The sequence below is a fragment of the Dermacentor albipictus genome, chromosome 1, assembly GCF_038994185.2.
Source record: "Dermacentor albipictus isolate Rhodes 1998 colony chromosome 1, USDA_Dalb.pri_finalv2, whole genome shotgun sequence".
NCBI classification, from domain to species: domain Eukaryota; kingdom Metazoa; phylum Arthropoda; class Arachnida; order Ixodida; family Ixodidae; genus Dermacentor; species Dermacentor albipictus.
Window position 1 is genome coordinate 474,858,576 of NC_091821.1, and position 27,803 is coordinate 474,886,378.

Here is a 27,803-nt window from a genome sequence, read left to right on the forward strand (position 1 = left end):
CCACGGGAGGTGCAGCCGTAAACGAGACACGACAATCGCATCGCGCCAAATTTCGATGGCAATAGTGTTCAAAAGGCGTTCCATGCGCGCGGGAGCAAGAATGACAAGGCTGACAAGTCAGTGAAAGAACTTTATTGGAGTTCTGCCGAGAACGCGAACTCTTCGCGTACCCGGCCAGTCCCACGTCGGCGCTGGCAAGTTTAGCTCACCGGCAGGTAACGGGCACGCCGGACAGCCAGGATTTGCTTGTGTGGAGCGGGGCCAGGCAAACACGACTTCTACTCCTCCTTGCTGAACTTGGGGTATCGTGACCCGTACTCCCGGAGCATGTGTGCTAGAGTGGAGGTCTGCCCGCTGGACGGGCAGGCATGGTCGCGTTATACGTCGGGGTAAACCGTGTAGAACGGCAAGACACGGATATGTGCCCGTCTGTAAGAGCCTAAGAGATACGGCTGGCGCCCTATTCCTCTGACAAGTGCCGCTCTTGCCACGGCCGTACTCTACTCACATGGAGGAGAGAGTGAGTCCGGCCGTGTGCCTGTCAAATTGCTTTGGTGTTCGCTAGGGCGCTGCGCATGTGCAGTTTGGCGTCGCAAAAGGCGGATGCGCCGCGGTCGGGATCTCTATGAGGTTCGCAGTGCGAAGTGCGTAATACCTGAAATCAGCCGTGCAGTTAGTGGCCTGTTATTTATGTGCTAATTATTGCAGTAATTCCCAACTAATCGTTTTTGATATCCTGTGAGTGATAAGGGCGAAACTCATGTGCACTAGTATTGCATTCCAAGTACGCGAAAAATGGGTCCCCGATACTTTTCAGTGAATCAGTGAAAACAGCGCAGCTTCAGGCATATGAACCTGGGTACATAATGATTAAGATGCGAGCACAATAGCGGCCAGCTAGCAACAGTGGATTAGTTATTCCTGACATAACCTATAATCAAAACATTTACCTAATGACCTATATGTGACGAGAAACAACAACCACCTATATGACCGACAGAACACGAGTAAGTTTATTGTTGATATTTGCGGTATTTTTTAAACTTAGTGTCATGAGGTATCAAAGTTCCTTCCCGGATTTACTGAACATAAGGAGAATCCAGCGCAATATTTTAAGGTGAAATCTTGGTGCTGCAGAAATTAGGTGACAGAAGTATTGTACGGTAGGGTTGATTTCCACAAAACGAAAGAAAAGACAATGTTGCGTAGAGAAAGTGGGGGAAAAAATTGGATACCCAGAGAAGTGGTTCTTGTGGGGAAGGAGGAAAGGCTAGCAGTACTTTCTGCAACCCATACGGGAGCACGGCTCAGTGCCAGCACGGCGGAGGAGATGGGATTAAAAGAGAGAGAGGGTAGGAGGGAGAAAGGTAGAGGGTCGTAGAGATGGAAGCGAAGTAGTGGCGGATCAGGAAGCCCGAGGTGGTGGGATGGCCGTTAGGCCATCCGTCTTCGTAGAAATTTCCTATAGTCTCGCCGAGAGCCCCGACGAGTCGAGGTAGTCGACGACACTTAGGAAGGCTGGTAGCTGATTACGACAGGGTAAGGGGATATCTTCCTGTCGTGCACATAGGAGCCCCAGTCGGTGGAACTCCTGCAGAAGTCGGCCGCGGTGCTGCAGGTGAGCAGGTCAGGCCAGTAGGAGGTGCTCCAGTCTCTGGTTCACCACAGGAGGCACAGGCTGGCAAAGTGGCTTTCCCAAGGCGATGCCGGCGGGTTGCCATCCAGTAGCAGCCAGCTCGCAGTCAGAGCAGCAACGAGGCATCCCTTCGTAGGAGGCCGTGCTGTGGAAGAGGCCGTGTAGGCCGGCCCAGGGATACCCGTTTGTCCGGGTGGCAGGCGATGATGTGCCGGCGCAGCCTGTGTCTCGAGAAGTCTGTGGCCGTTACAGAAGGGCTGAGGGGGACGCTTGAGTGGTGGACACTTTTTGCAAGAGTGTGCGCCTCTTCATTGCCCGGGATCCCCAGGTGTGCCGGTAGCCAATGCAGATATAGTGAGCATCCTGCATCCTGAAGGGCCCTCAGTCTTGAAGAGAGCAGCGCTACCCCATGGCTAGCCCTGTCAGGGTTCTGCAGGCAGAACATCGCCGCCTTGGAGTCGCAGAAGATGGCTGCCGGGGTCACTGGTAGCCCCTCTGCAAGTAGGTCCTCAGCAAGGTAGAGTACTGCTAGCTCTGCTGCGGTAGAACTTGCGTGTCCTGGGAGACGGCACAGCTTGCTCTTTCGTAGGGCGGGTGCAACGCAAGCTGCTGTGGATAAGCCCGTCTCCGGTATCACGGATCCATCGGCGAAGATGTGAAGGTGGTCCCCAAGTCTCTCTTGGAGGAGAGAGGCTGCCGGCTGCTGTAGGGCACATGCTGGGGAACGGTTCTTCGAGACACCTGGCAGCTCCGTCAAGATAGGGATTGGTGGTCGATGTGGTGGGCGAGGTTGTACAGTGTTTGCAGGCGTGTCCCCTATTACTTCCTTATAGAGGCCACACAGCCGTCCCATATGTGATGCTGGCCGGGAGCGTAGGCGGGTCAGGAGTGCTTGACCATTTGCGGCATGGTGTAGGCGATCAATGTGTCGTAGCGCCTGTTGTAGGAAGAGTAATGCCAGGGGCAAGGCACCTGCCTCAGCCAAAGTGGCGGCCACTTGTGATGTTCGGATACCCAGTGCGAATGTTCGCAGATGACTGCATTATTTACCGCACTTTAACCAGCCTCGATAACCACCTCATTCTTCGAAACAACCTTCAGCTTATTTTGGATTGGGGTAACACTTGGTTAATGGCTCTTAATTCATCTAAATGCAAAGTAATGTCCTTCACTCCTAAACACTCAACCTCCTATTTCCAATGTCACGTAAATAATCAGCAAATTTCTTCAGGTACTTCATACCAATACTTAATCTCGCACCAAGCCTTTCCTGGACCCATCACGTTGCGACTATATGTGCTAATGCTCCAATACCACTGCTGTATTGTAAGAGCCTCTCAGTAAGGGCCAGAACAAGGCTCAGGCCGTTACTTGCAGGCTCTTACAGATGAGATCTTACCTCACCCCCAGAGCGCTTGGTTGGATAGACTCCAACTTTCCGTAGTCGTGCCCCAAATGCAGTCATGCATGCTCCTCCTCCGACACCATGCTGTGGTGGTGCCCGTACGAAGCGGGCGCTGACCTTCAATACAAGGACAAGTGGGACGCCTTGTTGAAGAGCTTGGATTTCAAGCACCAACTGCAGGCCGTCCAGAGGTACCGCGACGTCGCGGAGCGTCACCACTTCCCTGTCACGTCGTGCGCGGAGCCACCAACTTGACTGGGGAGCCGAGCCAATCAAGTCTCTGAGGACACTCCAATAAAGTTATTGTCACTTGTCACTTACGCCAGAACCTACGTAATTCACCCTCCAACATATGCAAGCTAGCTTATCAGATGTTTTTTTGCCCCCAACTCGACTTTGCCTCTCCAATCTGGTCACCCCATCATAACAACCTAATCAGCTTATTAGAATCAGTTCAAAACAGGGTCACTAGGTTTATGTCACGCAACTACACATACAATTCAAGCATCTCACAAATCGCACTTGATATTTCACTTCAGCCCTCAAGTATTTGACGTGATTTTGCGCTCCTAGCATTATTTCACAAGTATGTTCATGCTGCTAGGAAATATTCCTTACGGCTGGAAGTCACACCTTGTACATCTCGGCGAATATTAATCACCTCAGCTTCACAGGTACCTATGGGAAGACGTATGTATTCAATTGGTCGGTGAGTCCCCGTGCCATTCGGTTGTAGAAAGCTCTTCCTGATTTCATCATCTCCGAAAAAAATGCAGATAAATTCCGCCAGCTCATCAGTTCATATACCACTCTCTAACTTCAATAAAATGTATGATGCATTTTCTTTTTCTAGTTATGTGCTCTCTTGTTTATGAGTTCATTATTTCGCTCATTATTCTTGTATTGTTTTTCTTATAACATTAGAGTGGCTATATCTTTTACATTGTTTATCTAAAGAATTGTATCGTTTCCTTTCTCTGGTATGTACACTACCAGTGCTAATATTTTTGTGCCATGCTTTAATGTTTGTATAAGATGTGCATATATTCTTATAGTGTCTATTAATAATGTACGTATATTATATTTTGTTATATGCCAAATTTATATACCGTTTTAGTCCTTCTGTGACGCCCTCTTTCCCAATGCCTCATACGAGGCCTGTAGGGACATTTTAAATAAAGTAATCTCACACGTATACTATCGACGGTAAAGCGATTAGCATTAGAGCTATGTAGCGAAAAACGGATTTCCGAAGTACCCTAAGTGTTATATTTGTGCTCTTCACTGTGAAACCTCATTGCTGCGGCTGTATGTGGCATACTACTGCACTGTTTCACTTTCCTGTGGCACTCACTAGCCAAGGTCGCGCATGACCATATTTGGATGACGACGACTGTATTACGCCGACGCAGTGACAAGTACGGCAAAGCGAATAGATGAAGTCGATAAAACGACAGAGTTGAAACGACGACCGCATGATGACAGCAAGATGACGTTGGTAAAGTAGCCACAGCGTGATGTCGACGTCAGCATGGCAATAGAATGACGAGGGTGGCGTGATGACGATGGTAATAAGACAAACGAATGCCGAAGCTAGAATGACAACGATGGCACAACCTCATAAAATGACTACAATGTCAGGACTGAGAATTCATGACAGCCACGGTCTGACGACGACGCGATGACGACGGTGTCATTACTTGCGCGTCGTAATAACAACTGGACGAGGACAACCTGATTACTATAGAATGTCTAAGGAACGAAATCAATGGACAAAGGTAGTATGACGACGACGGCACGATGGCAACGGGATGACGTTACTGAAGTGATGAAGATGGTAACATGACAGCTTGACAATGACGGCATGACGCGAATGGAATGACGATGATGGCATTATGACGACGGGATGGCAAGAGTCGGACGATGAAATTAGAATCACGGTGATGGAACAACCGCAACGGCATCATGACGACGAAGATCTGACGAATAATGCGTGATGACGACTGTCTGACGATGATAGAATAACAATGATACCATAACAAAGGTTTCTGGACGGGTAAGTGACTACAATGGCGTGACAGCGACTGTTTCAAGACGCCTCTATGTAGACATGGGCGTGACGAAAAGAGAGTCTCGTTACGAAGCTGGAGTAACGACGATGGCACGACCTCTATGGTATGAATATCACGATGACAATGAATGCATGAGGGCGACTGTCCGACGATGACGCAATGACATCAATGGCATAAAAATGGCGATATAATCACGATATAATTACGATAGCTTAGTTGTAAAAGACTGACGAAGAAGTAATGACGTCAATAGAACTTAGAAGGTGGTATAAAGACGAAGGTGGGGCGATGATGGGGTGTCAAAAATCGGATGACGAAGTTGGTATCACGACGATGAAACAACCGCGACGTCATCGCAGCAAAGGTATGGCAACATTGACAACGACTGTACGACGACGACACAATGGTAGGGATGATGTGACAACAGTATAAGGACAATGACATTATGAATGTATAGATGACAATGGCGTGACGAAGACAGCTTCACCAAGCCTGTGGGACGATGATGGCCTTACGACGATGGCATGAAGACAGTAAGATAACAAAGTTGGAGTGGCGATCACGAAAAGAGAGTGGGATGAGCACGATGGCACGTTCGTGTAACAATGAATGCATGACGACTTTGTGTTGATGACGTGGCGACGATGGCATTACGAGAGTCGGATGACAAAGCTGAATTAACTGCAATAGTACGAGCACAACGGCATCACGATCACGGCTACGTAGCTAGTCACCCAAGATAGTAATAAACGTGGACCACTGGCTAGGTGTGAGAGGCTAGCTAGATAGAGAGATGGATGGATCAATCGATCGATCGATCGAAATCACAGTTTTCATGGGGTACTTCACGCACTTTCCTGAAGCGCATCGGGCTGCTGTGCAGGGTTCAAAACCAATCCTCAGACCAACGTGAGTCACTGAGTATGCGGCAATGTATACATAGGTGACCCTCTCCTAAGAATCTTTTTCATGCCGACATGGGTCACTGCAGATGCGGGAATGGGTAGGTACAGCTGTACGTAGAACCTTTTTGACGCTTCATCGGAGTACTTGAATTTCCTACTCGGTCTGTGCCGGCCGCCAATGAACCTTTTCGATGACAACTTGGGTCACTGGGTATACACCAGTAGGTGTGTGCCGCTCTTCAGGTGGTAACAACTTCATTGAGACTCTGCTCAGTTATGATCTGGCAGGCCCGAGTCCTAGGGTGGCCCCTCACGAGGAGCGACCCTTTCGGCCCAGGCATCGAGGGCTTTTTGTAGTTTTTCATCCGGCGTTCTGAGCAGCTCCTCCCACGTCTGTTGTGAGGAAGCTGGCAGGAGCGACGTGGGAGGAGGTAAGCCCTCGCACCCACAAAGAATGTGATTTTGGGCAGCCAATGTTTGATTTGTGCAGTTTTTACATATTGAGTTCCATTGCCCAGTTGGTAATTATGGCTAGCCAATGTGGGCTGTGGAACGATTTAGTTTGGATTCGACGCAGGATCGAGGCTTGCGCTCACGTGAGGCTTGCGTTTGGAGGCGGGTAGATTCGCCTTTTTTGCTTGTAGTAGTTTGTGTATCGTGGTATGTCGTCGGTGCCTCATCCATGGGATCCGAGTCTGAGGGGCACACCTCCCGGTTGGTTACACCTCGGGCTACCCAGTGCGCCTCCTCATTCCCTTGATTCCCCGAATGGGCAGGGACCCATACGGGTTCAACAGTATTTTCATTTATAAAGTTTCGTAGGACTCGCTCTGCACAGACGCCTATGCTGCCTCCCGAAAAGTTGACTATTGCCCTTTTGGAGTCACTTATGATAGTTTGCACGGAGGGTATCATGATGGCCAAAGCAACGGCAGTCTCTTCAGCTTCCACGGTGGACGCTGTTTTTATGGTCGCGGCGTTGAGGATACTTCCCTCTCCGGTCACGACGCTCACTACGTAAGTTTGGTGATTTTGCTTTGCTGCATCGAGATAAGCGGTTTGCTGGTTGCTTTCGTACCTTTATTGGAGGGCCTTGGCTCTGACAGACCGCCTCTTGTCGTGTCTCCCAGGGAGCATGTTCTTGGGTAACGGTTTTATAACCAAACGGCGTTTGACCGCATGGAGTAATGTTGTTGTTCTTGCTGAATTCATAACGGCATTCAGCCCGAGTTTACTTAGAATGACCCTGCCAGTTCCGCTGCTGGAGAGTCGTTCAGGTTGGGATGTTTTATGAGCCTCCACGAGTTCGTCTAGGGTATTGTATATACCCAGCTCAAGTAATCGTTCAGTGTTCGCATACCTCGGGAGACCAAGGGCAGCTTTATGAGCTGTGCGAATGACGCTGTTAACCTTTTCCTTGTCAGAAAGGCGTAGATGGTAGTAAGGGAAGGAATGCAATAAACGTCTTCGACGCCAACTTGGTTCATTGAGTATGTGCCACTGGGTATGGGGCAAGCTAGGGGACAAATAGCGTTTGCAGTCACCGAGGCCCCACATTTCTCATCTCGGAGGCCACGCGGGAGATCTGGGCCGTGCCACTAGACGGCACAGCGTGTCGATAAAGAAGCGGCACAAGTTGACACGTGACGCGTTCCTAAACGTTCGCTCAAACCGGCGCACAACTGATGGCCTCGCGCAGGTTTCGCGATGGCGGCGCTATACCACGAGAAAAAAATGAAATCAGGAAAGAAACAAATTTATGATAACTCAAAGGGAAGCTCATTACTTTTCGAAGCGAGATCGGGATGCCTTAGAACACGCACCTATAAAGCGAGATATAAGAAGGAAGAAGAAGCATGTGCTTGCTGCGGTAGAGCTATGAAAACTATGGAGCATGTTTTATTGGAATACGAAGATATCTGCCCCGCGGTTGATTTAGGCACCACTGGACTCCTTGAAGATCTCGGGATCAACGAGAGCAGGGGAAAATTAAACATTTCTGCAATAGAGATTAGTAAGAGGTGACTGAAAGATTGCTGGAAGTAGGGAAACGCCAGAAAACGGAGACGTCCAAAAACAAAGTTCACAATAGGGGGCCAAAAACTTTGGTTATTAAAACTTAGCGTGTTTTTTTTTCTTTTTTTTCTTTGTTAACCTCGGTAGGACATTAGGCAGTATAATAGCAAAAGCTTGGTGGCAAAACCCACTGCCTTGCTTCAAAGGTGACGCTCACAACATCCATTCATTCATCCAGGTTCTTAAAGAAGCGCGAAAGTGGAGTCCCGCTGCAGTACACGCCTCATGCATAACTCGTTTCGATAGTGGCAATACCTTGTGCCGCTATATTGGTTCAATACTAACGCATTATGGACGAAAGTAACCATGAGGTGGGTTCTGCCGCAATTATTTTCTGATAGCGAACAATCCAAGCACAACGACATGGCACATAGATCAGAGGTGAAAAAAAAAACTAAAGCAAGGTACCCCAAAACTGTATGGTAATGCATTGAACAACCTTATATACAAATCACATGCGAGAGAAAAAAGCATGCAGCTCAGGAGGAGAACAAGACAGAACAGCAATTTCATACAGTAATTTTGTTTAGTAACCTAAGTTGCCTATAACGCAACATATGCGATCCGGAGTTACTGCGCGATTGTACTACGGCCACTATTCAGAATTTTTTTGTTATTGTAGCTTGCGCCAAGTTAGCCATACAAGTAATAGAGTCTTATTTCGTTTTCTGGTGATTTTTATTTACAAGTACTAAGCGACACTTTAAAACGGCCTTTACACTTTGCGTACTGAGTTCGTCAAATAAAGATGTTGAAGGAAAATCAGATGGCTTGTTAGAAACAGCGACAAAGCCTTAATTTGCAGAATGTAGAATCTGTTGTACTAGTTTCAGAAGCCACATACTAATCTACACGGCTGAGAAAAAGTGAATTATATATGAAGTATTTAATAGAACGATAGAGGTATAGTTTAATTAATACTTTAATTAATAGCTTATTTGGAAAAAAATTCATGTATATATATCAGGTCATGGTATGACCAAAAAGACGCATAAATCTTTCACCGAATTCACAATTTTAGAGTGATATATTGTTAGATTTACCTCGAAAGTAATTTGCATGTTTAGCTTATTTGCATTTGCAAATAAGCCAAACCGTTATTAACTGACAATGTGTAAAGCTTACTTAAAACTGCATTAGCTCTTAGAAACAACTCGACAGAGTGGAGAATAATAACGTAGCCTCGTAGGCATAGACTACACGGTGGGTACCACCCCCAAAGATTGCTGAATTATTAGAAGAAATATAAAAAAGCACCCTAAAATATTACGCCGAGCTACATCTACATTGATCGACTATCAACAAGAATAGGTAAGACCAAAAAGAAATATTGCGAAAAAAGTAACTTCATTGCTAAAATTATAAACGGCCGAAAAATTCAAGGGTGAAGCGGCTACGAAAAATCTTTCGTTCATTTGACAACTTCAGTGTCTTCTTTTCTTTTTCCTTTCTCCCTCTGCGGAGGTCGGGTGATTACATGCTGAGCTACTTTGTCATTCACACTTTTTCTCGCATTAGGAAGTTCGGGTAAGCTTATCAGTGGCTTGACAAAAGCACAGAATCAGCGAGGAAGTACGGTAGCACTAACACACAACATATGGCCAGGGATGTGGTGCGCACAAATTCCAATATTAAATCGTCACAACAAACAGTGCATACTAAACATATTAAAATCCACGCACAGACTGCAGAGGTGCAGTGAGGCTCCGTGCTAGCCACGTGCTGAGAAAGCTTGTCACTGCGTAACACGGCTGTGCAGTGACACAACGGGCACAGTAAGACGGAGAAGCACCGATAGCGCGAAAAAGAAATTCAGCAGAGCGGGATGGGCGGCTCGGCGCATCCGAACGCCCTGGCGAACGTCAGGGACGACTTGACGGCGTACGTAAGCGGCTCTCTGTCGGCGGCTTGCTCGCCGCAGTAGGTCCGGGTGAACCGAATGATCATGAAGCGCTCCAGCTGTGCCGACCGACGGCCTGCTCCGAGCGCCGCGTCTATCGCCGTCTCCAGGGCCCAGGCGAGGCCCGCGTAGAGCGGCCAGTCGCGCCCGTCGAACATGACTCGCATGTGGGACAGTGCGTACGTCGAGAAGCACGCGGCCACTGAGGGCGAGTCAATCACGCTGCGCGTCACGCTCTGATCGAAGAGCAGCTGAGCGACGCGCACACCCAGTGTGGCGTAGTTGACGAACGGCTCCGTGGCCTCCGCGTAGTAGAACGGCTTTTGCAGAAGCTGCGGCATGATGTCGTCGTCGGACCAACTGGTATCAAAGTCGAGCTGCACCTCGACGCCGGTGAAGCGCGTGTAGCAGATGATGTTGACTAAAAAATCGTCACCGTACTCGCCTGCCAGTGCGCCCTCGGGTACTTTGTCGCTGTTCCAGATGGTTCCTGCACCAGAGGCGATTACAGGAGACGGAGCGCCGCAGTGGTGGGTTTAAAAGATGGTAGGCAGATATACAGAGTGCAGAGCATGAATGAAAACAATTCAGGGGCGGATCTCACACCGCGAACCTAATAACAAATTTTGCCGCAAGAAATATCTTTAAAAAAAAGCGTATTCAGAAAGCTGAAAGTGTTTGTCAGATCAGGAAGCTTGCGATGCCAGCTACTGCGAAGTCGAGCGCTGTAGTCAGATAATAAGGCACGGTTTCGCATGATAGGCGAAGCATTGATTGTGATGGCAAAATAAGCAGACAGCCATGCGAAGTAAAGATAGCAGTGTTATAATCAGTATAAACTTGTATATAATCGCTTGCTGACTGATCTAACAAGCATGGTGACAGCTCACACCGCAAACATCAACACATTACACTCGTTGACCGCCGACACTCTCTGTCAAAACTCTGGCGTGAGAAAATGCGGCAGCAGCGGCGAGCGAAGTGACCTTCGTGCGTTTGTGCGGTCTATTGCTTCAAGGAAAAGTGAGGGCGACGACACACAGGGGGCACCCACAAAGCAACGAGCCGCCGATGCACCTGGACTCCGCCCCCAAAGCAGATTGCTCTCAAGACACTGCCGCGCCACCGCGCGCATCGGCCACATAGACAAGAACGGCACCGAGAGCGGCGCTGCTGCGCCGGCGTTGAGAGCGCCGCATGCGGAGCAAAATTATATTAGCGGTGGTACCCCTCTCCCATCTCTCGTTCGCGCCGCCTTGATTGCCTCCTGCACTGCGCGTGTTTGGGCACGTTTCGCGCCGCGCGCGGTGTGTGCGCGTGGACATTTCCTTCGAAGGGCGGTGTACAGTCTCTCTCACATTTAGGGGAAAACTCGATGCGCAGCAGCTCGCGCAGATGCTCGAGGGGCGGGATCTTGAACGGCGTCGTCTGCTACGGTGGCGCACGCTGGCCGCATTGTCGAGAAACGTTCTACTGTCAGGTGCAGGGCGCTGATCACATCGTTACTGCGTGAAAGGAGCCTGTATTCTTTGCTAAGCGTTGCGCGACGCCCACTGATACGCCTCGAATGTAAGTTCATCGCTGCATGGCAGTCATAGACGACGTACTGATTCCATACATTCTTGACGGCCCGTTTCTGGAAGGCGACTATATATTCTAACGCGATAGGACGCCGATCCACACTGCTCGTGCTGTGCAAGAACTGCTAGAAGAGCGCGCAGTCACTCTCTTGGAGCGGCCGCCTCAATCCCCGGGCGCCAACATCATTTAAAATGTCTGGGGCTCGTTGAAAGTATCACTGGCGCAACATCCCCTCTATCAGTCGCCCGAGGATAGGCTTCGATCCACCATCGTCAGTGACTGAGACGTGCAGCGAATGAACACATCCCTGATTAAGTCATTCTACACTTCACTGCCTTCCAGGATGAGCGCTGTCATCCCTGCCGCTGGGGACATGACGAGATACTAACTGAAGTTCCGAGCGTGACGTGTCCAATTCCCCACCGGCGGGCAGGGTCTGTCTGGTGTAGCGAATGATTATCGAGAAAAATCACTTCCAGCTCATTGTCTGAACCTAAAACGTTCATTTAATCGTGTCCGTTTGTTTCACCGTGTTCGACTCCCATTGTTGAGTGCTTTGTTTTCCTTTCGAGTCAAACAAAGACTGAGCACGTTGCGCGCACATCTTGGTGCGTTTTGTCGCTGCTCATTACGGTAGCACACACAGTGAAGAAATATACGTGCACACGCTCAGTACTCCGGCCCTTCGAAAGAACAAATGAACCATGTTGTCAAAAGAAGTTTGTGGAACTCCATTAGCGCCAATGAAGGATCAGAGTGTGGCGACGCACAACGTTTAGTAAAGAATATCAGCTCAGTATCCCGCAGTACCGATGAAATCGGTGCACTGCCCCTGACAGTACCACGCTTCCCGAAAATGCGGCCAGCGCGCGTCGCCGTAGCAGACGACGCAGATCTCGACACCGCCCCTCAAGCGTGTGCGCCTGCTCGAGCTGCTGCCGCCGCACGACTCCATTGCTTGCCGCATCGCGATGCAATACGTTCCGAGTTTTCCCCTTAGTGTGAAACAAACTGCACACGCTATATTTGCCTTTAAAAAGATCGGTACGCTTGACGATTATTTTTATGGCTGCAATGCGGCAAAAGGGCAGCGTCTGCTTAACCATGTAAGGGACGCTGAGCCGGTAATTGGAAACGACATCGTATGTGCCGCCGGAAAAATCGTCAGCACATACGATGCGGCACATACGAGCTAAAGTCATTTTTGCAGTTTCTCACATTATGTTTGCTACAAATCCGTGTTGTCTCTGATGGCGACAACAGACTTCTATCGACACTGTGCGGAAATAAACAAGATATATCGCTGCATAGCACAAGTACGACATGCGCACACAACTTTAACTAGTACGTCCCCTACAATATGGAATAGAGGCAGCAATGTAGACAGCTTGGTCATTTTTTAACAGTACTCAAGAGACGGAAGTTGAAAGTATTATTAATCATTCCTGCTTCAGCAATGCCGGCGCGACCAAGACGCGGGTGTGTATCGTCCAGTAACCCGATCGATCGGTGCGATGGTGAAGCGGGAATGAACTCCAGTCATGTTCAATGCATCATGCACATATTCAATTTCTCGGCACGCGTGAACTTCGGCCACTGCTAGCGCATACAACAGACGTGGTTTCCATTCTTAGACAGCGCACACACAAACGAAACACGAGAAAGAAGACAGGACAAGCACTCGTTGAACTTAAAGTTTTTGTATGAATAAAAGCATTATGTACCGAGTAATTATTAATTTCACGTGGGTTAGATATAGAAACCGTCATACACTCAGGAGTGATCAATAAACGATCTCGCTTCGTTTGCCAGATGTTTACTTCGCTCGGCGCACCGCAGTAATCCACATCTGTCGTCTGCCTTTCTCGTACCATTTAGTGGGGAATCGGTAGAATTCCACTGGCGGCTGCAGCCCCTTCGTGTTCACGTTGCTGTTATGGCAGTTCACAACACAACAGTAATTACTAGTCTTCCGGCGAGGCGCCATCGCTAACAAAAGAGAGTTTTAGCCCAGCGGGTTTACGGCCAGCGGAGCGGAGCGGGCGAGCGGAGACGCGACTGCGCATGCGCACCACGCTGAGGCGGCCAGCGGTTTTACGGAGCAGCGTTTACGCCCGCTGGAAAGCACTCCCCAGCGGAGCGTATACGCAGCGCGCGAGCGTGCGTAAGGGCGCGCGGGCGTGTATGGGAAATGCAAGACGGCAGCCGCGAACATGAACGCCGGCAGTTCTGCATCGAAGACGGCGACTGCCGCGCTGACCCGTACATTAGTACTCAGTACATTATTAACAAATAATGCACTGAGAACATGTAATATATCTTTATTCAACATTTCTTGCATAATAAAAGCAAGCGTAATTCAATTTCATTTCTCAGTAACTCCTATTCGAACCACTAGGTGGGGCAGCAGAGCGCCCCGCTCTTTACCCCGCTCGAGCGGGTGATCCGCTGGGCTAAAATTCTTTTTTCGCGAGCCGCTCCGCTGGCGCAACGGTGGAGACCGCTCCGCTCCGCTGGCCGTATACCCGCTGGGCTAAAACTCTCGAAAAGCCTTCTCGCGTGCAGCGCGCGCTCAGCCTGGCCTCCTCTGGCTCAGCGCGAGCGAAGGGAACCGGCGGAAGCACACACCCGGGGGAGGGGAAACCGTGCCGCCAGGGGAGAAACGAGCGCTGGCGTCTCGGGCGAAATAAAGCCCCTTAAACTTCGTAAAGTAGTGCCACGCTTTGAAGAATGCCGCCTCCTCCTCCAGCGCTCTGGCCGAAGCCGACACCGCGTCGCTATTGGCCTAATGGCATCACGTGGCCCCTTGCGCCGGCTTTGTTTGTTTACAGTCGCGCTTCAGTACCATCTTTGCTCGAGAAGCGGCGCTTGTTGGCGGCATTCTTTCCGTTCCTATTCTGTGTTGTTTTGATCTTGTGAGCGCCTTGAAGGATGTTTTGTGGCAACTGCGACGTCGCTTCACGTCATTTTCTGTTACCATGACCTGCTGCGCGTTTGGATGCCAATATAGTTTTAGCAAAGGCAAGATTATGTTCGCGATACCGTCCGGTAAGCGCAACGGGTTAAGAAGAAAGACATGGCTTCACCGAATCGGGAGGGAGAACTTTCGACCAACTTCCTCCGCGCGACTATGTGACGTAAGTTGTGACTCTCTCAGAGTATTGTATGTGCCAGGCTTGCGTATTGTGCTGCGGGCAATAACGTAGTAGATATTGCACAGTTCACTGTGCATGTTGTCATTTGTACGCACGCTTTAACATGATTTTTACGCAACGTCTGCTTTGCTTATATGCGCACTACGTGGTCGTGTTAGTCATATTTGGTGCGCTTGATCGTTTTGAACGCCAACCGGCTTGAGTTCGCGGGCACGCGAGGTTGCGTGCGATAACGTGATTACGAAATTTGTAAGATTCAGCGCAGTCCTTTTGATAAAATTTCAGTCTCGATCATGAAAGCGCCTCAGGAGAGCAACTCTCTGCCTTTTGTGGTTACTTACTAGCCTTCTTTAGACAGACTAGCTTTGTTTGCCACATTTGTTCGTGTTCCTCGTTGGCGGTCGCCCGGTGGATTTGCGATACAGAGGCACCGATGAAAAGCGTGCGTGCTTTCCCGAAACAGTGTTACGCGGTGCGTTCGTCGTCGAGCGACCGCATCATAGGTAATTGAGACGTTTGTGCTAATTCGCGTGAGCTTTAAAGTGTGCGAAGCTGAAGATGCGGCGGTGCAGCACTCGCAAAGAAAAAGTGCGGTCGCCCGCCCGTTCCCTGGCTGATTTAGTCGTCGTTCGTGCTTAGTTGTTTGCTCGTTCGTTCGCACGCTCGTTTAGTCGTTTGCTCGCTCGTTAGTTCGCGCGCTCATATAGTCGTTCGCTTGCTCGTCTATTCTACTATTAGTTTCTACAGTCACTATGCCTTATTGAGACGCGCTTGCTGTAGGACTCTTAGGCTGGTGCGTTTATTTACGCAATGAGACAATAAATGGTGCACACGGACTTGTGACTGCAAAGGCAAATCTGTAATGCATCTATGTGAAAATAAACTGTTAACTTGCAACTCGAATGCCGTTTCATATCATTTTAACCCATGGATAAAACCATTTCACTTGCCGCAATTTCGGCCGCGTCATGGCGGGGGGATTCTTTGCGCGATCATGACTTCACTAATAAAGTCATATCTCGCAAATGTTACTTCGAAGGGAGTTCAACCGTCCTCAATGCATGCACCTCAGTGCAACTCGGTTCGCGACAAGTACGTCACTTAGTAAACGGACGAACCAACGCACGATGAAGTGTTATTCGTGATAAGTCATTAACCTCAAAAAATTACTGAAGGCCACAGTAGTCTTGTTTGAGAATGGGTCAAGCATTGTTATCGCGCTCCCGCTTCGCGCACGAATGCTAAAAACTCATTTTATTTTCTTGTGTACGCACAGTCCCGACTCGATGATCGGCCGCGGTATTTCTGTCGGCGTTGAGACACGAGAAACATAATAGCACCAGCGCCCACCTCTGAGGCTTTGCGCGCGCTTAGATTGGCAAGCACGCACATTGGCGGCACTGTACTTGTAATACACTTTCGAGCCTCCAGAGCAGTGATCTCCGGCAGCCTTTGTACGTCATAGCTGATACGCGCCGCGAATTCACATGGTAAGGGCGGCGCGGATTCTTTAGGCTGAGGGCTTGCTGGAAGCCAAGAGGTTGTCATTCGATGGTAAACGTGTTATTTACAACCATTCGCAACAATATCTTGCGACACGCCATTGACAAATGTTGCGTACCTAACTGTAGGGCACGCGATACATTCGCAGTCGTCAACGCACAGCGTTAACACTCCGTCAGATACTTTTTAAAGAAATAGTTATCAAAAATGAAACAAAAACTGCCGTTACCGAATTTGTATAAGCATCCGACTAAAGATTCTATGCTGTACACGAAGTTACGCGGAGCTGGAAAGCCAACGTGAAAGCCTAAAGAGCACTACCTTGCTATGCGTGCATTCACTCTGCGAAAGGTCGTCTGCTGCGCTCGAGCAAGTAGGCGGTGCCATGGTCGAGGAGGGAGCGTGAAAGAGAGGAGAAACGAGGAGGAGTGAAGGCGGAGGAGGAGAGTGGCACTACTTTACGAAGTTTCAGGGGCTTTAGGGCGAAACTTGGCGTGCGCTCGTCTATTGGCCTCGAGCTCCACCACTGGAAAAGCTGGCGCCACCGTCGGCGTGACGTGCTAGGAGGGATCACGTGGACATAGTGGCCGCGTCGGCTGCTTCGGGCGCGCCGAAGCGAGCTTAAAACGAGTTTAAATTCCCTCGTACGCTGCGGTCCTCATTTAGTGGCGAAATTTTCCCGCTTCGAGTGTCTCCTTTACAACGCTTGAAAGCACTACAATAGGTAGTGGCCGCCTTTGAAGGCGCGCAACATGGTAGGCTACTGCTCGGTGCCGCAGGGCCGGACGCACGTAACGGAGGCCGGTGTCAGCCTTATTCACGCGTAGCCGCAGGACAAGAAGCTGCGTGAAGCTTGGCTCGCGAAACATAAAACCGGCAAACAGTCAGCGGCTACAACTTGGGTATGCAGCAAGCACATGCGCGAGGAAGATTTCTGCTACGGCGCCCGGTCTGTGATGTTCTGAAAACGCGCACTGAGACGCTCGCCCGAGTCCGCTGCCCGACTAATGTTGTGACGGTTTGGTCTATGAACTTGTCGATGCTATAGATACTGGCAAGTTCACTGGAGTGGAAAGGCAGCGGAAGAAGCACATTTAAATAAAGCATGGCATATGGTCATGTTTGTGCTATGAATTAATGCACTGGATTACAAAAAAGGAGCAGCGGGAAATTGCACGCTGAGAACACCGATAAACATACAGTGCGACGCAACTCGAGAAATAGTATTGAAAGGTCAAAGAATTTAGAACAAAAAAAAAATGTCTGTGGCTTAGGTAAGGTTAAGCCCAGGATGCGAAGCATACTAGCCTTTATTTTAGTTGTTGAACCACTGTTTAGCCTGGTGAACTGCTGTTGCTTGGCTATATTTGGTTCGGCTAGACGAAGAAACAACTCATGCATTACTGCTTCGCCTTCAAGAGTGGAACGCGACAGCGTTCCCGTCGACCCGCCAAGGGGTGTAAGACAATGGGCTACAGGGCAGCGACTACGCGCCCCGCATTGGACGCGGTGAGCGTCGAGCAAAGCAGCGTTCGGCGCGGCAACGAAATGTGCGCCTGAGCAAGAGACGCACGCCTTAGAAACAGCTCGTTTCTAAGGCAACACCGCATTCACTAGAGGCGCTTTTGTACCGCTTTGAAGCATCGTACTCGTGGCTCAGTGGTAGCGTCTCCGTCCCACACTCCGGAGACCCTGGTTCGATTCCCACCCAGCCCGTCTTGCAAGAGTTGAGCCAAAGCCACTTCTCCTCTGTCGTGACGTCACGCTGTCACGTGGTTTCAAGGCGACACCGCCGCGCCTGAGGAGCTGGGTTGAGCTCTCGTAATATGCTTCGCATACAAAAGATTGAATTGACGCGACGGCACATCACAGTCTCCGTAGGCGTCGAAGTCTCTACAATGAAATTGTTTTTGAACAGCTGTGATAGCGCCCACGCAACAATGGTTGCTTGGATACTGTCAAATGCTCATATTCTGCGGCCTAATAAGCTCATGGCACGGTGCGAAAACGCGCGCGCTGAGAAAGCGAAACAGTGCGCGGACAAGCATGCAGACGCGCAGTCGGTCGCAGCGAATCTGCGCGATCGCTGCATTGAGGCTTCGTTCTATTACACTCCATTTAGTTATAAAAACACTAGAAGAACATATTTCACATGGTTTGCTCTCAGCGTTTACCTACCTTTCACGCAAGAAGCCGGTTCGAGAGACTCCATCGCGGCGACCGCGCGCAGTGGCGTTCACTGTACGTATTCGGTAAAGAGATAGCGTCTGTGAACAATTGTGTGCTTTCAGTTTGCCCAAGATTATTATTTAGACAGTAAGAAACTTCTCTCGTTTCGAAAGTACTTACAGAAATGTCCGGGAGAGCTCACGCGTGGTGTCTTCAGTGAGCGCTGACAGCAAAACCTATGAGGAGCGCGCCACGTGATCCCTCATACTACGCCAGCGAGGCGCTTCCGCTAGATGGCGGCTCTGCAACTCCTCGCCGCCAATACGCAGTTGCAGCCAGTGTAGAACGCCCTCTCCCCGCCCTCTCCCCTCCCTCCTTCAAACGTTGGGTGTCGCGCGCACACGTAATACGGCGCCCTTCCTACCCACGTTTCTCTCCTTCGCGTGGGAGAGATTGAGCAGATTGAGCCGCGTTCGTCGTCTCCCGTCGCACGTTTTGACTCGCACATACATCGTCAGGAAGCGCGGCGACGGTGTTATCGCCCTTGGACTTTATGCGGAACCTCACGGCGACGCCGACGACAGAAACGTGCCTGGACTGTCCATATAATTTATGTACCAATAAAAGGCATGCATGTAATGGGAGCGCAGGTCCGAAGTTTACTAGCGCCAACGTTTGTCTAGAAGATAAGAGGTTTCAGGGTCCCAAGCGCGTCAAGCGTAATTGAGTACTTTGCAAACATTTGTGTTATAAAGATGCTCTTTTACGCTTTTGGAGGCTTGAAGAAAATTACGTCTAATGAGATTGAGCATTCTTGCTGACTTTAAGGCTAGATGCTCTATATGTCTATTCCAGGTCAAATTTTCCTAAAAGAGACCACAATATGTTTATAAGATTCACCCCGTGCAACATGCCATCCATCCAACTTATAAATAGATCGCACATGGAGGTGTCCACGGGTGAAAGACACAAACACTTTGCACTGTGTAAAGACATGCCAAACTTCGACAACCAACCTTGAATTGCGCGTAAATAACTCTGTAGGCAGCTAACATCATGGTCACCTTGTATATCTCTGTAAATTACGCAGTCGTCCGCATACAATTGCACCTGCCACTGAAGTCCTTGCACAATATCATTTATATAAACTGAAAATAACAACTGCCCCAAAACAGACCATCGGGACATGTCGGAAGTTATGGTGACACCAGTTGATTTAAGTTGATCAGGACATGCTGCGTTCGCCCAGTCAAATAATTTCTGACCGAATCGACTATACTGGAATGAATGCGGAGACATGATAATTTATGTAGCAGCAAGGCATGAGGAACGGTATCAAAGCCCTTTCAAAGTGCAAAAATACGCAACCTACCTTGTAACCCAAGTCGAAGGAGGAAAAGAGATCATGGCAGAATTCTACTAATTGAGTTGTGCATGACAAGCCGGGCCTGAATCCATGTCGCTCATTTAAAAGAAACTATTACTCTGAAGATGTTTCATCACAGGACTGTAGATGATGTGTTCAGTTATTTTGCGGCAAATGTTAGAGATGTTGGCTGCAGTTAAGTACTGTATTTTTGATACCAATTCTATGAACGGGAACTACATCACCTACTTTCCATTGTTCTGGAATTTGACAGCTGTGTGACGATTTATTAAACAAAACAACTAAGCCACATGCAATTTCTTGAGAGCAAGCTTTGATTATCTGGGATGAGAAACCGTTACGACCTTCAGCAGATTTGTTTGTTAGATTAGAAAGAAGCTTCAGAACACCATGATAAGTGGCATAATCACGGACATATTCTCGTTGGCTTTTTGATGTATGTCAGGTGACATACGCGGAATAAGTGGCATACATTAAATACTATTCATATCATCAGAAGCCAACAAACACAGACACCAAGGACAACATAGGGGAAATTACCTGTGCTTAATAAACAAAATAAAGAAAAATGCATTAATGGAAATGAAAGTGGATGAAAAAACTACTTGCCACAGGTGGGGAACGATCCCACAACCTTCGCATTTCGCGTGCGATGCTCTACCAATTGAGCTACCGCGCCGCCGTTTGCCCGTCCACTTTCTTGGGTATTTCTGTTTCCTTGTAGAACCCGGGGAGTGTTAGCCAGTGCCACCACCTCCAACCTTGGTGGCATGTTTGTTGGCTTCTTATGATATGACTGATAAAAATCGGGCCCGTCGGTTAGGCTCCTTTCTTCTCGTTTATTACATTTCGAGGGTTCGGCAACATTCGGCAACGTTGATGCCTTCAGGTAGCATGTGTGGGTTTATTGACAGGTTGCCTTCACCCAAAAAGTTCGCGCTCTCGTCACGCCTGCGGCATAAAGGATGTTCCACGTCCGTCACCAAGGTCTGTGAGCGGTGGCGCTGGCGAACACTCCCAGGGTTCTACAAGGAAACATAAATACCCAAGAAAGTGGACGGGGAATCTGTGCCGTGGTAGCTCAATTGGTAGAGCATTGCACGCGAAATGCGAAGCTTGTGGGATCGTTTCCTACCTGATGCAAGCATTTTCATACACTTGCATTTCCATTAATTTATCGTTTCATTATGTCATTTATAAAGCACAAGTAATTTCCCCTATGCTGTCCTTGGTGTCAGTGTTTGTTGGCTTCTTATGATATAAATAATAAAAATCTGGTCCCTTGGTTAGTCCCCTTTGCTCTCGTTTATGAAATAATCTGTAAGTTATCTTTACTATAATCAAATACTTCAAAACGCTGCACACATATGGGCAACGTATATGGACAATGTTTTCTATATACGGGCCCTGTTTGAAATCTTTCCCGCATATAAAGATATCTAATATTTGTTAAGACATTTTAAGGAAGCGGATAATTCATTCGCATACGTTTTACTTAGTTCGCCTGAACATTTGCCGTAAAGTCCCCTGCCCGCAACCCATCACTCCCCCCCCCCCCCCAGTCACCTGCCCAATTTTTACTAAATTTGATCCCGGCTGCGCTCACAGATCTCCCAAGGCAACGGGATAAACACTACTCTGTTCGCAAAACACAAACTATTTCCTGACGGCGGCCTCAAATACCTGATTTATGATGGAAGCCATAACCAGTCCACGCGTTTCAAACTTCAACTATATCACTGACCCAGACGAACTTGCCTTTAATATTAGAGATGTACGAACCACGTGTCTTGTCCAGTCAGAAGAGAACACCGGGGAAACTTACCGTGAGCATTCTATAATGCATAAAAAAGAGTCGAAAATACGACGGTGCAGTTTTACTTGCAACGCTTCAAATTGACCCGGAACGCTAAAGTCTTGCCACACATTGCAGTTAATATGGCCGCCTTTTTACGAAACATAAACTTGCTGTGACGGGCAGTTGCCTCTGGAAATTTGGAAGCGTGGCTGATAGCGATGAGATGACGCTTTCTTCAATTTGACAAAAAATGTATTGCGATAACAATTATACGGACGCTGCAGGCGCATTCTGCCGTCGGCGTCGCTGCGAGGCTCCATATAAAGTCAAAGGGCGATAAAATTGTCGCCATGTGCCATTTGCTGTATGTGCGAGTGAGAGCTTGCGAGGGCGACGCGGAGACCACGGCTCAATTTCCTGCACGGAACGGTGGAATGTCGGGAAGAAGCGCGCCGCCTTGCGTCGCGCGCAAGAGGAGGGGGGGCGTTCTACTCCGGGTGGCCCGGGAAGCCGCGCGCACCCGGCCGCGCCGCTGTATCTTGAAAGCCATCTGCGACGGGTACAGAGTCTACGCTGCTCTGTGTTTTCGTCGCTTCGTTCGCATTGAAGCGAAAGGCAGCAAGAATGTGAGCTCGCTCGCTGCTGCTGCCTAATTTCCTCTCTGGAGCGTTTTAATAGATAGCAAATGTTTGCGGCCATCGAGTGAGACGTGCTCATGTTCGCTTGTGCGCGCGTGAGACCATGCTTGCTAGTTTAGTTAATATATATCTATGTTTACATGTTTTTATTGCCTATAAAACTACTATCTTTGCTTCGTATAGCTGACCATCATGCTCCGCCTTTCGATTGAAACTGCGAGTTTTTGTTATAATGTCTGTATTTTATCCATACCCATTTGACTGCTGAAATAGACACTTCATTGATTATCGCAAAACTTATTCTCAGTAGTATTTGTAGTTCCGCTATGTCAGCATGCGAAATTGTGCGCCGCTCGGTAAACACACATAACGCTTTGGTGTGTTTCCTCCATGCATAAACTTCGTGGGTGATCCTCTATTTCTCAGTATATAAACTCTATTTTACATACTATCTAAACTATATGTGTGAACTACTTTCTACTCAGAAAACCGTGAAAATCGCCATATAACAGTTTGGACTCTGACAGTCGCAATAACAGCTTCGCTGTGGGAAAATGTTGTAGTTGCGATTACCTCACGCAATTGCACTGAAACACAGCCTCGCCAAATGGTGGTGCTGCTTAACTAGGTCAATTTTTACACTTGCATAATGATCGGAGAACATCACGGGATGCTTACGGCAAGGCTGACTTTGATAAACCGCACTTGACCCACTTCAGCCACCACAAAAGCCTACCATACGGTACCACCTTCAGATGAATTACACGGAACAATTTATTAAATTGTTTGCCTGCACACAGTGGCAATGTACGTCGTCGTGGAACACAGGGCATGGGACGAAATTCTCTAATGCGTCCCGAGCGCACGAAAATTAATCCTCTCGGAAGAAAACGCGTTTGGGCTCGTTGGTTAATCACATTGTGCGGCAACAGCGCAAAATAACAAGAGGCGATGACAGACAAAAACGCTGCTGTCTGTCCCTCTCTCAAGTACAATTATCTTGCACGGTTTCTACTCGAATCCTCTCAGGCTCTTTTACAGCAGTCGACTCTAGGTCCTGTGAGATGCCGTATTGGCGAATATTAGAAACGGATACTGTTGGCAAGTCGGCCAAATATTCCCGAGGACAGCCAATGAATGGAACCGCCTGCCCACCTTCGTCGTCACCATTGTCAGCACTACCGCATTTAAATATGCCACAGAAGTCTACTGCCATTGGTGTACTATCGGATTATGACATGTTCTTGTTTTTTTATTCCACCACTCCCTTCTGTAATGCCTCTGGGCCACTGAATGTAATAAAAATGAATAAATAAATGAAATTCTGGGCACGCACCTCAGGGTCCGTCGGACCACCTGATTTAGCATTTGGCCTACGCAAACACGCTATGCCCAACCTCACTCTGTACGGTGCTGGGCACCATAGTCTCCTTCCTATGCAAACGTACTTTCTTTCGTCGCAAATTAGTCAACACAAGGCCAACAAGGAGATCCTATGACGCTATGTTGGATCTTAGAAAATCAACCAGAGAGTGAAGAGCCCTCATAGCTAAGTCCTTGATTGTACTGTACAGTGTACAGTTACAGTACAGTGTGATGCAGTCTCAACAAGGCCAATATTTCTTAAAGTGTTTGAATTCAGTTTTATAAGGCCTTCTTAAGCTCACCTTCTTGGTGTCTTATAGAAGAGTAGAGGGCGCGGGAGGAGCGCAAAAAAAAATGAACGAGAGAGAAGACTAACAACACGGGAACGCAGCACTCGTGGGGCGTTTTTCTTGCTGCCATCCGTAGACTTTTTTTTTACTGCTATAGTGATTATATGGACACTCCAGCCGCATTGTAGCAGTTGGCGTCGCCGTGACGCGTCCTATAAGTACGAAGGACGATAACACCGTCGCACCGCGTAATATGCCGTATGTGCGAGTGAAAGCACTCGAGGACAGCCGACGATCGCAGACATACCTGGCATGCGCGATGAAAGAGAGTGGAGAGCAATCGCGCCGTCTTCCGTCGCGCGAAAGGCCTTGGGGGGATGGGAGAGAAGGGTGGAGGGGAGGCGGCAATGTGCTCCGGCAGCAACTGCGCATTTCGCAGACCGCGCGCAAGGGGAACTGAGCTCCATCTCGTGCGCCAAAAAGGGAGGAAGCGGGGAGCAGCGCGGGAGGAAGGCGGGGAGGCGGCTTCGACTCCGCCAACCAGTGCGTAGTTCGCACGGCTGCGCGCAGTCGCACGCGTCGGATCTTGAAGACGCGTGCTGATACTTTTGTGCGCGCTGTGTTCTCGCAGCTCTTGCGCTGAAGCCATAGACCGCGCGAAGGTAGCTTCGCTCGCTGCTGCTGCCGCACTTGCTCACACCTGCGTTTTGACAACGAGTGTCGGCGCTCATCGAGTGTGGTGCGTTCATGCTGTGCGCGCTGTTCTGCGCGCTAACACCGTGCTTGTTAATTCACTTAGTAAGCGAATATTTCCAAGTTTAGACTAGTGTTCTTAGTTCGTATAGCTCTCGACTAACTTGCTATCGCTATCGATGCTTCGGCAAAACAACGACTTTTTGTTAACTTCCTTGGCCTGCACCCCCCGCTAAGATCAACCAAGCTCTACGTTAGAACCTTGAGTAGGTATCTTCTATACCACATCAAACACCTACAAGGCTTATAGGCAAGCCCTATGTTTGTAAACAAGAAACCCATGACCTCGATAGCACGTAGGCGTGTGGTCAGAATAAACAAGGAACACGCTTTGCTTTTTTCTCGACAACCCGATTCAACTCGTGGCCTAGGAAATCTCCGGTTTAGCATATTTTCCTGTAAGGCAATAAAAGGCTCAGAGCGAATAGACTTACGTACCTGCCAGTACCGGCTGATTCACAACAGGAAGCAGTATAGGCCACAGTAGGCAGTCATGGCCTGGAGCAGGTGTTTATGTATGTGTTTGTTTTAGGTATCTTATCATTTTCTGTTTCCTTTTTTTTCATGCTTTGCATTGAAAGGCATTAAGCAGTACCATCCGCAGTCCATGTCAGGACTAATTCCAGCAACACACCTTGGCGCTTTTGAGCGAAACGATTGTCGCGTGACGCTAACATCCAGGTCTTCTGCCCTTAGTTTTCTACTTTATATTTGGTGTCATTTCATGGCACAACGTTCCGGTGATTTAAAACCTTTTGACCCCTGATTAAGTGCGAATGCAAAGTATTTACCCTGACGCTACATGAATTCCCCTACTCTGTGGGACTCAATGTGCCATTGCCATGCTGGCGGTGACACTGCCAACACATAGCACCTGAACACACGCACATACGCCAGTGCCCATGCACGCACGCATACCGGGTGTTTAGATAACCTATCTAAAGAAATTTATCAAAGCAGGTGTTCGATAAGTGAATGCAACTAAGTATGATGCAATGTCGCTTTGAGCAACTCAACATATTTTCTTCATAAATGTCAGCGGAAGCCATTGGTTAATGCCGCAATTAATTATTTAGTGCACCAATTTAGTGCAAACCGCCGATCACGATGCGGCCCTTGCAGGACGGGCCTACGTGTGTATACAGAAAATGAGAAAACATACATCGCTTAAGATAAAAACAGCAAACAAAACAAGTCCTGTCTCTCTCTCTCTCTCTCTCTCTCTCTCTCTCTATATATATATATATATATATATATATATATATATATATATATATATATATATATATATATATATATATATATATATATATATATATATATATATATATTGTAATGAAGCAGACGCGCCCCTGTGTATGTGCCGTCTGAAGAGGAAGACGAAGGGCCGTGCCGTGATCTCGAGCGACCCCGTGCTTCGGACAGCCCTTGCAGTGCCTTGTTTTGCCTAGCGTTCCACAACGTCGTGAACGAGAATAAACCTCATCGCATTTGGTGGAGGTTGCTGAGATCCTTCGCCTCGTCCTGGAGCTCCGCACTCGAACCCTGCCAACAAGATCGCCTTGCACTATGCCTGATCCCGCCACCTCGTTGCCCGCCCCACCGGCTGCCACTGTCATCTGCGCCGGCGTCCCTCGTCAGCGCGACCCACCCATTTTCAGTGGGACCGCCGAACACGACGTGGAAGACTGGCTCTCATCGTACGAACGTGTAAGTGCCCATAACCGATGGGATGACCAGTCTAAGCTGACCAACGTGCCGTTCTACCTCGCTGACGTAGCCAAACTTTGGTTCTTCAACCACGAATCAGACTTTACAAGCTGGTCCGCCTTTAAGACTCTGTTTGCAGAAGTGTTTGATCGCCCAGCTGTGCGTACGCTACGCGCTGAACAGCGTCTACGCCAGCGCGCACAGCAGCCTGGAGAAACATTCCCCAGCTACATCGAGGATGTTCTCGATTTGTGCAAGCGGGTCAATCCCAGCATGTCAGAGGATGACAAGATCAAACACATCCTCAAGGGCATCGAGGACAGCGCATTCCAGATGTTGCTGGCCAAAGGCCCAACTAGCGTGTCCGTCCTCATTAACCTCTGCCAGAGCTTTGACGAGCTGCGCCGCCAACGTTCCATCGCCCGCCAGAACATCCAGCACGCCGATTCCGTCTCCAGCATCGCGGTTTCTACCGAATTCACCAACTCGACCCTCTCGCAGCATATCAAAGATTTTATCCGTGAAGAGGTGGCCAGGCAGCTCTCGCTGCTGCCTCACAGTGACGCACCTACGGCAGCTTTGCCTCCAACGCTGCAGGAAGCCATCCGAAATCACATATCTGAAGCGCTTCCTGCAGCTCCTACAACCCCCCCACCCAACCCTATGAGTGTGCCGCTGGCCCATACCAACTTTGCCAACCACCCTACGTCGCTGCCGCTCAGTTATGCAGCCGTGGTTGCACGGCCACCTGCGCAGACCGCTTCCTTTCCATCGCCCATGAATCCGGCTTCATTTCAAGTTGCCCGACCGTCACCACACTTTTTTCGTCCCACCGAGACGTGGCGCACTCAAGACAACCGGCCTATCTGCTTCGCCTGCGGCATTGCTGGCCATGTGGCACGCTTCTGTCGCCGCCGCGCCTCCACTGCGTGTACCAGCTTTGACAGGCCCCGCTACGCACCACAATACGCCGCCACGCCTCCATTATCACCGCGACGTCTCGACACTGATCGCCGGTTGGAAACTCGGCGTTCCCCTTCCCCTCGTCGGCGTTCGATTTCGCCCCTGCGTCGTCGAGTTCCCACTGAAGAGGGAAACTGACTGCTGCAGTTCCTGAGGCAAGAACTGCAAATACGTCGATTTTCTCAAGACCTCAATCTTCGCCGCAAAATGTAATTACCGTTTTTGTAGAGGGAGTACCAGCAGTGGCACTAGTCGATACCGGAGCAGCCGTTTCCGTCATTCACGAGGGCCTTTGCCGCAAGCTACGAAAAGTGACTACAGCTCGCTCTGGCCTGGTGCTCGCCACTGCCAGCGCGCAGCGAATCCACCCTTCAGCTGTATGCACGGCCCGTGTCGTCATCAACGACGTTCTGCACATAATCGAGTGTTTCGTGCTACCATCGTGCTCTCACGACCTCATCATTGGTTGGGATTTCCTGTCACGTCATCATGCTGTC

At 49.1% G+C, this 27,803-nt stretch overlaps 1 protein-coding gene across 3 annotated transcripts in view; it reads right to left on the bottom strand.

Annotated features, from left to right (window-relative positions):
• Positions 1–299: 299 nt before the first annotated feature.
• The window catches only part of LOC139054841 (uncharacterized), a 135,881-nt gene continuing 108,377 nt past the window's right edge, over positions 300–27,803 (bottom strand). Inside the window, exon 13 of one of the 3 annotated variants that reach the window (XM_070532488.1) lies at positions 300–354. In XM_070532488.1, the coding sequence (XP_070388589.1) occupies positions 335–354 (20 nt within the window). In that variant the 3' untranslated portion in view covers positions 300–334. Of the gene's footprint in view, positions 355–8,534; positions 10,485–27,803 lie in introns of those variants that run through there. The other 2 variants (XM_070532487.1, XM_070532486.1) reach the window with 2 other exon arrangements.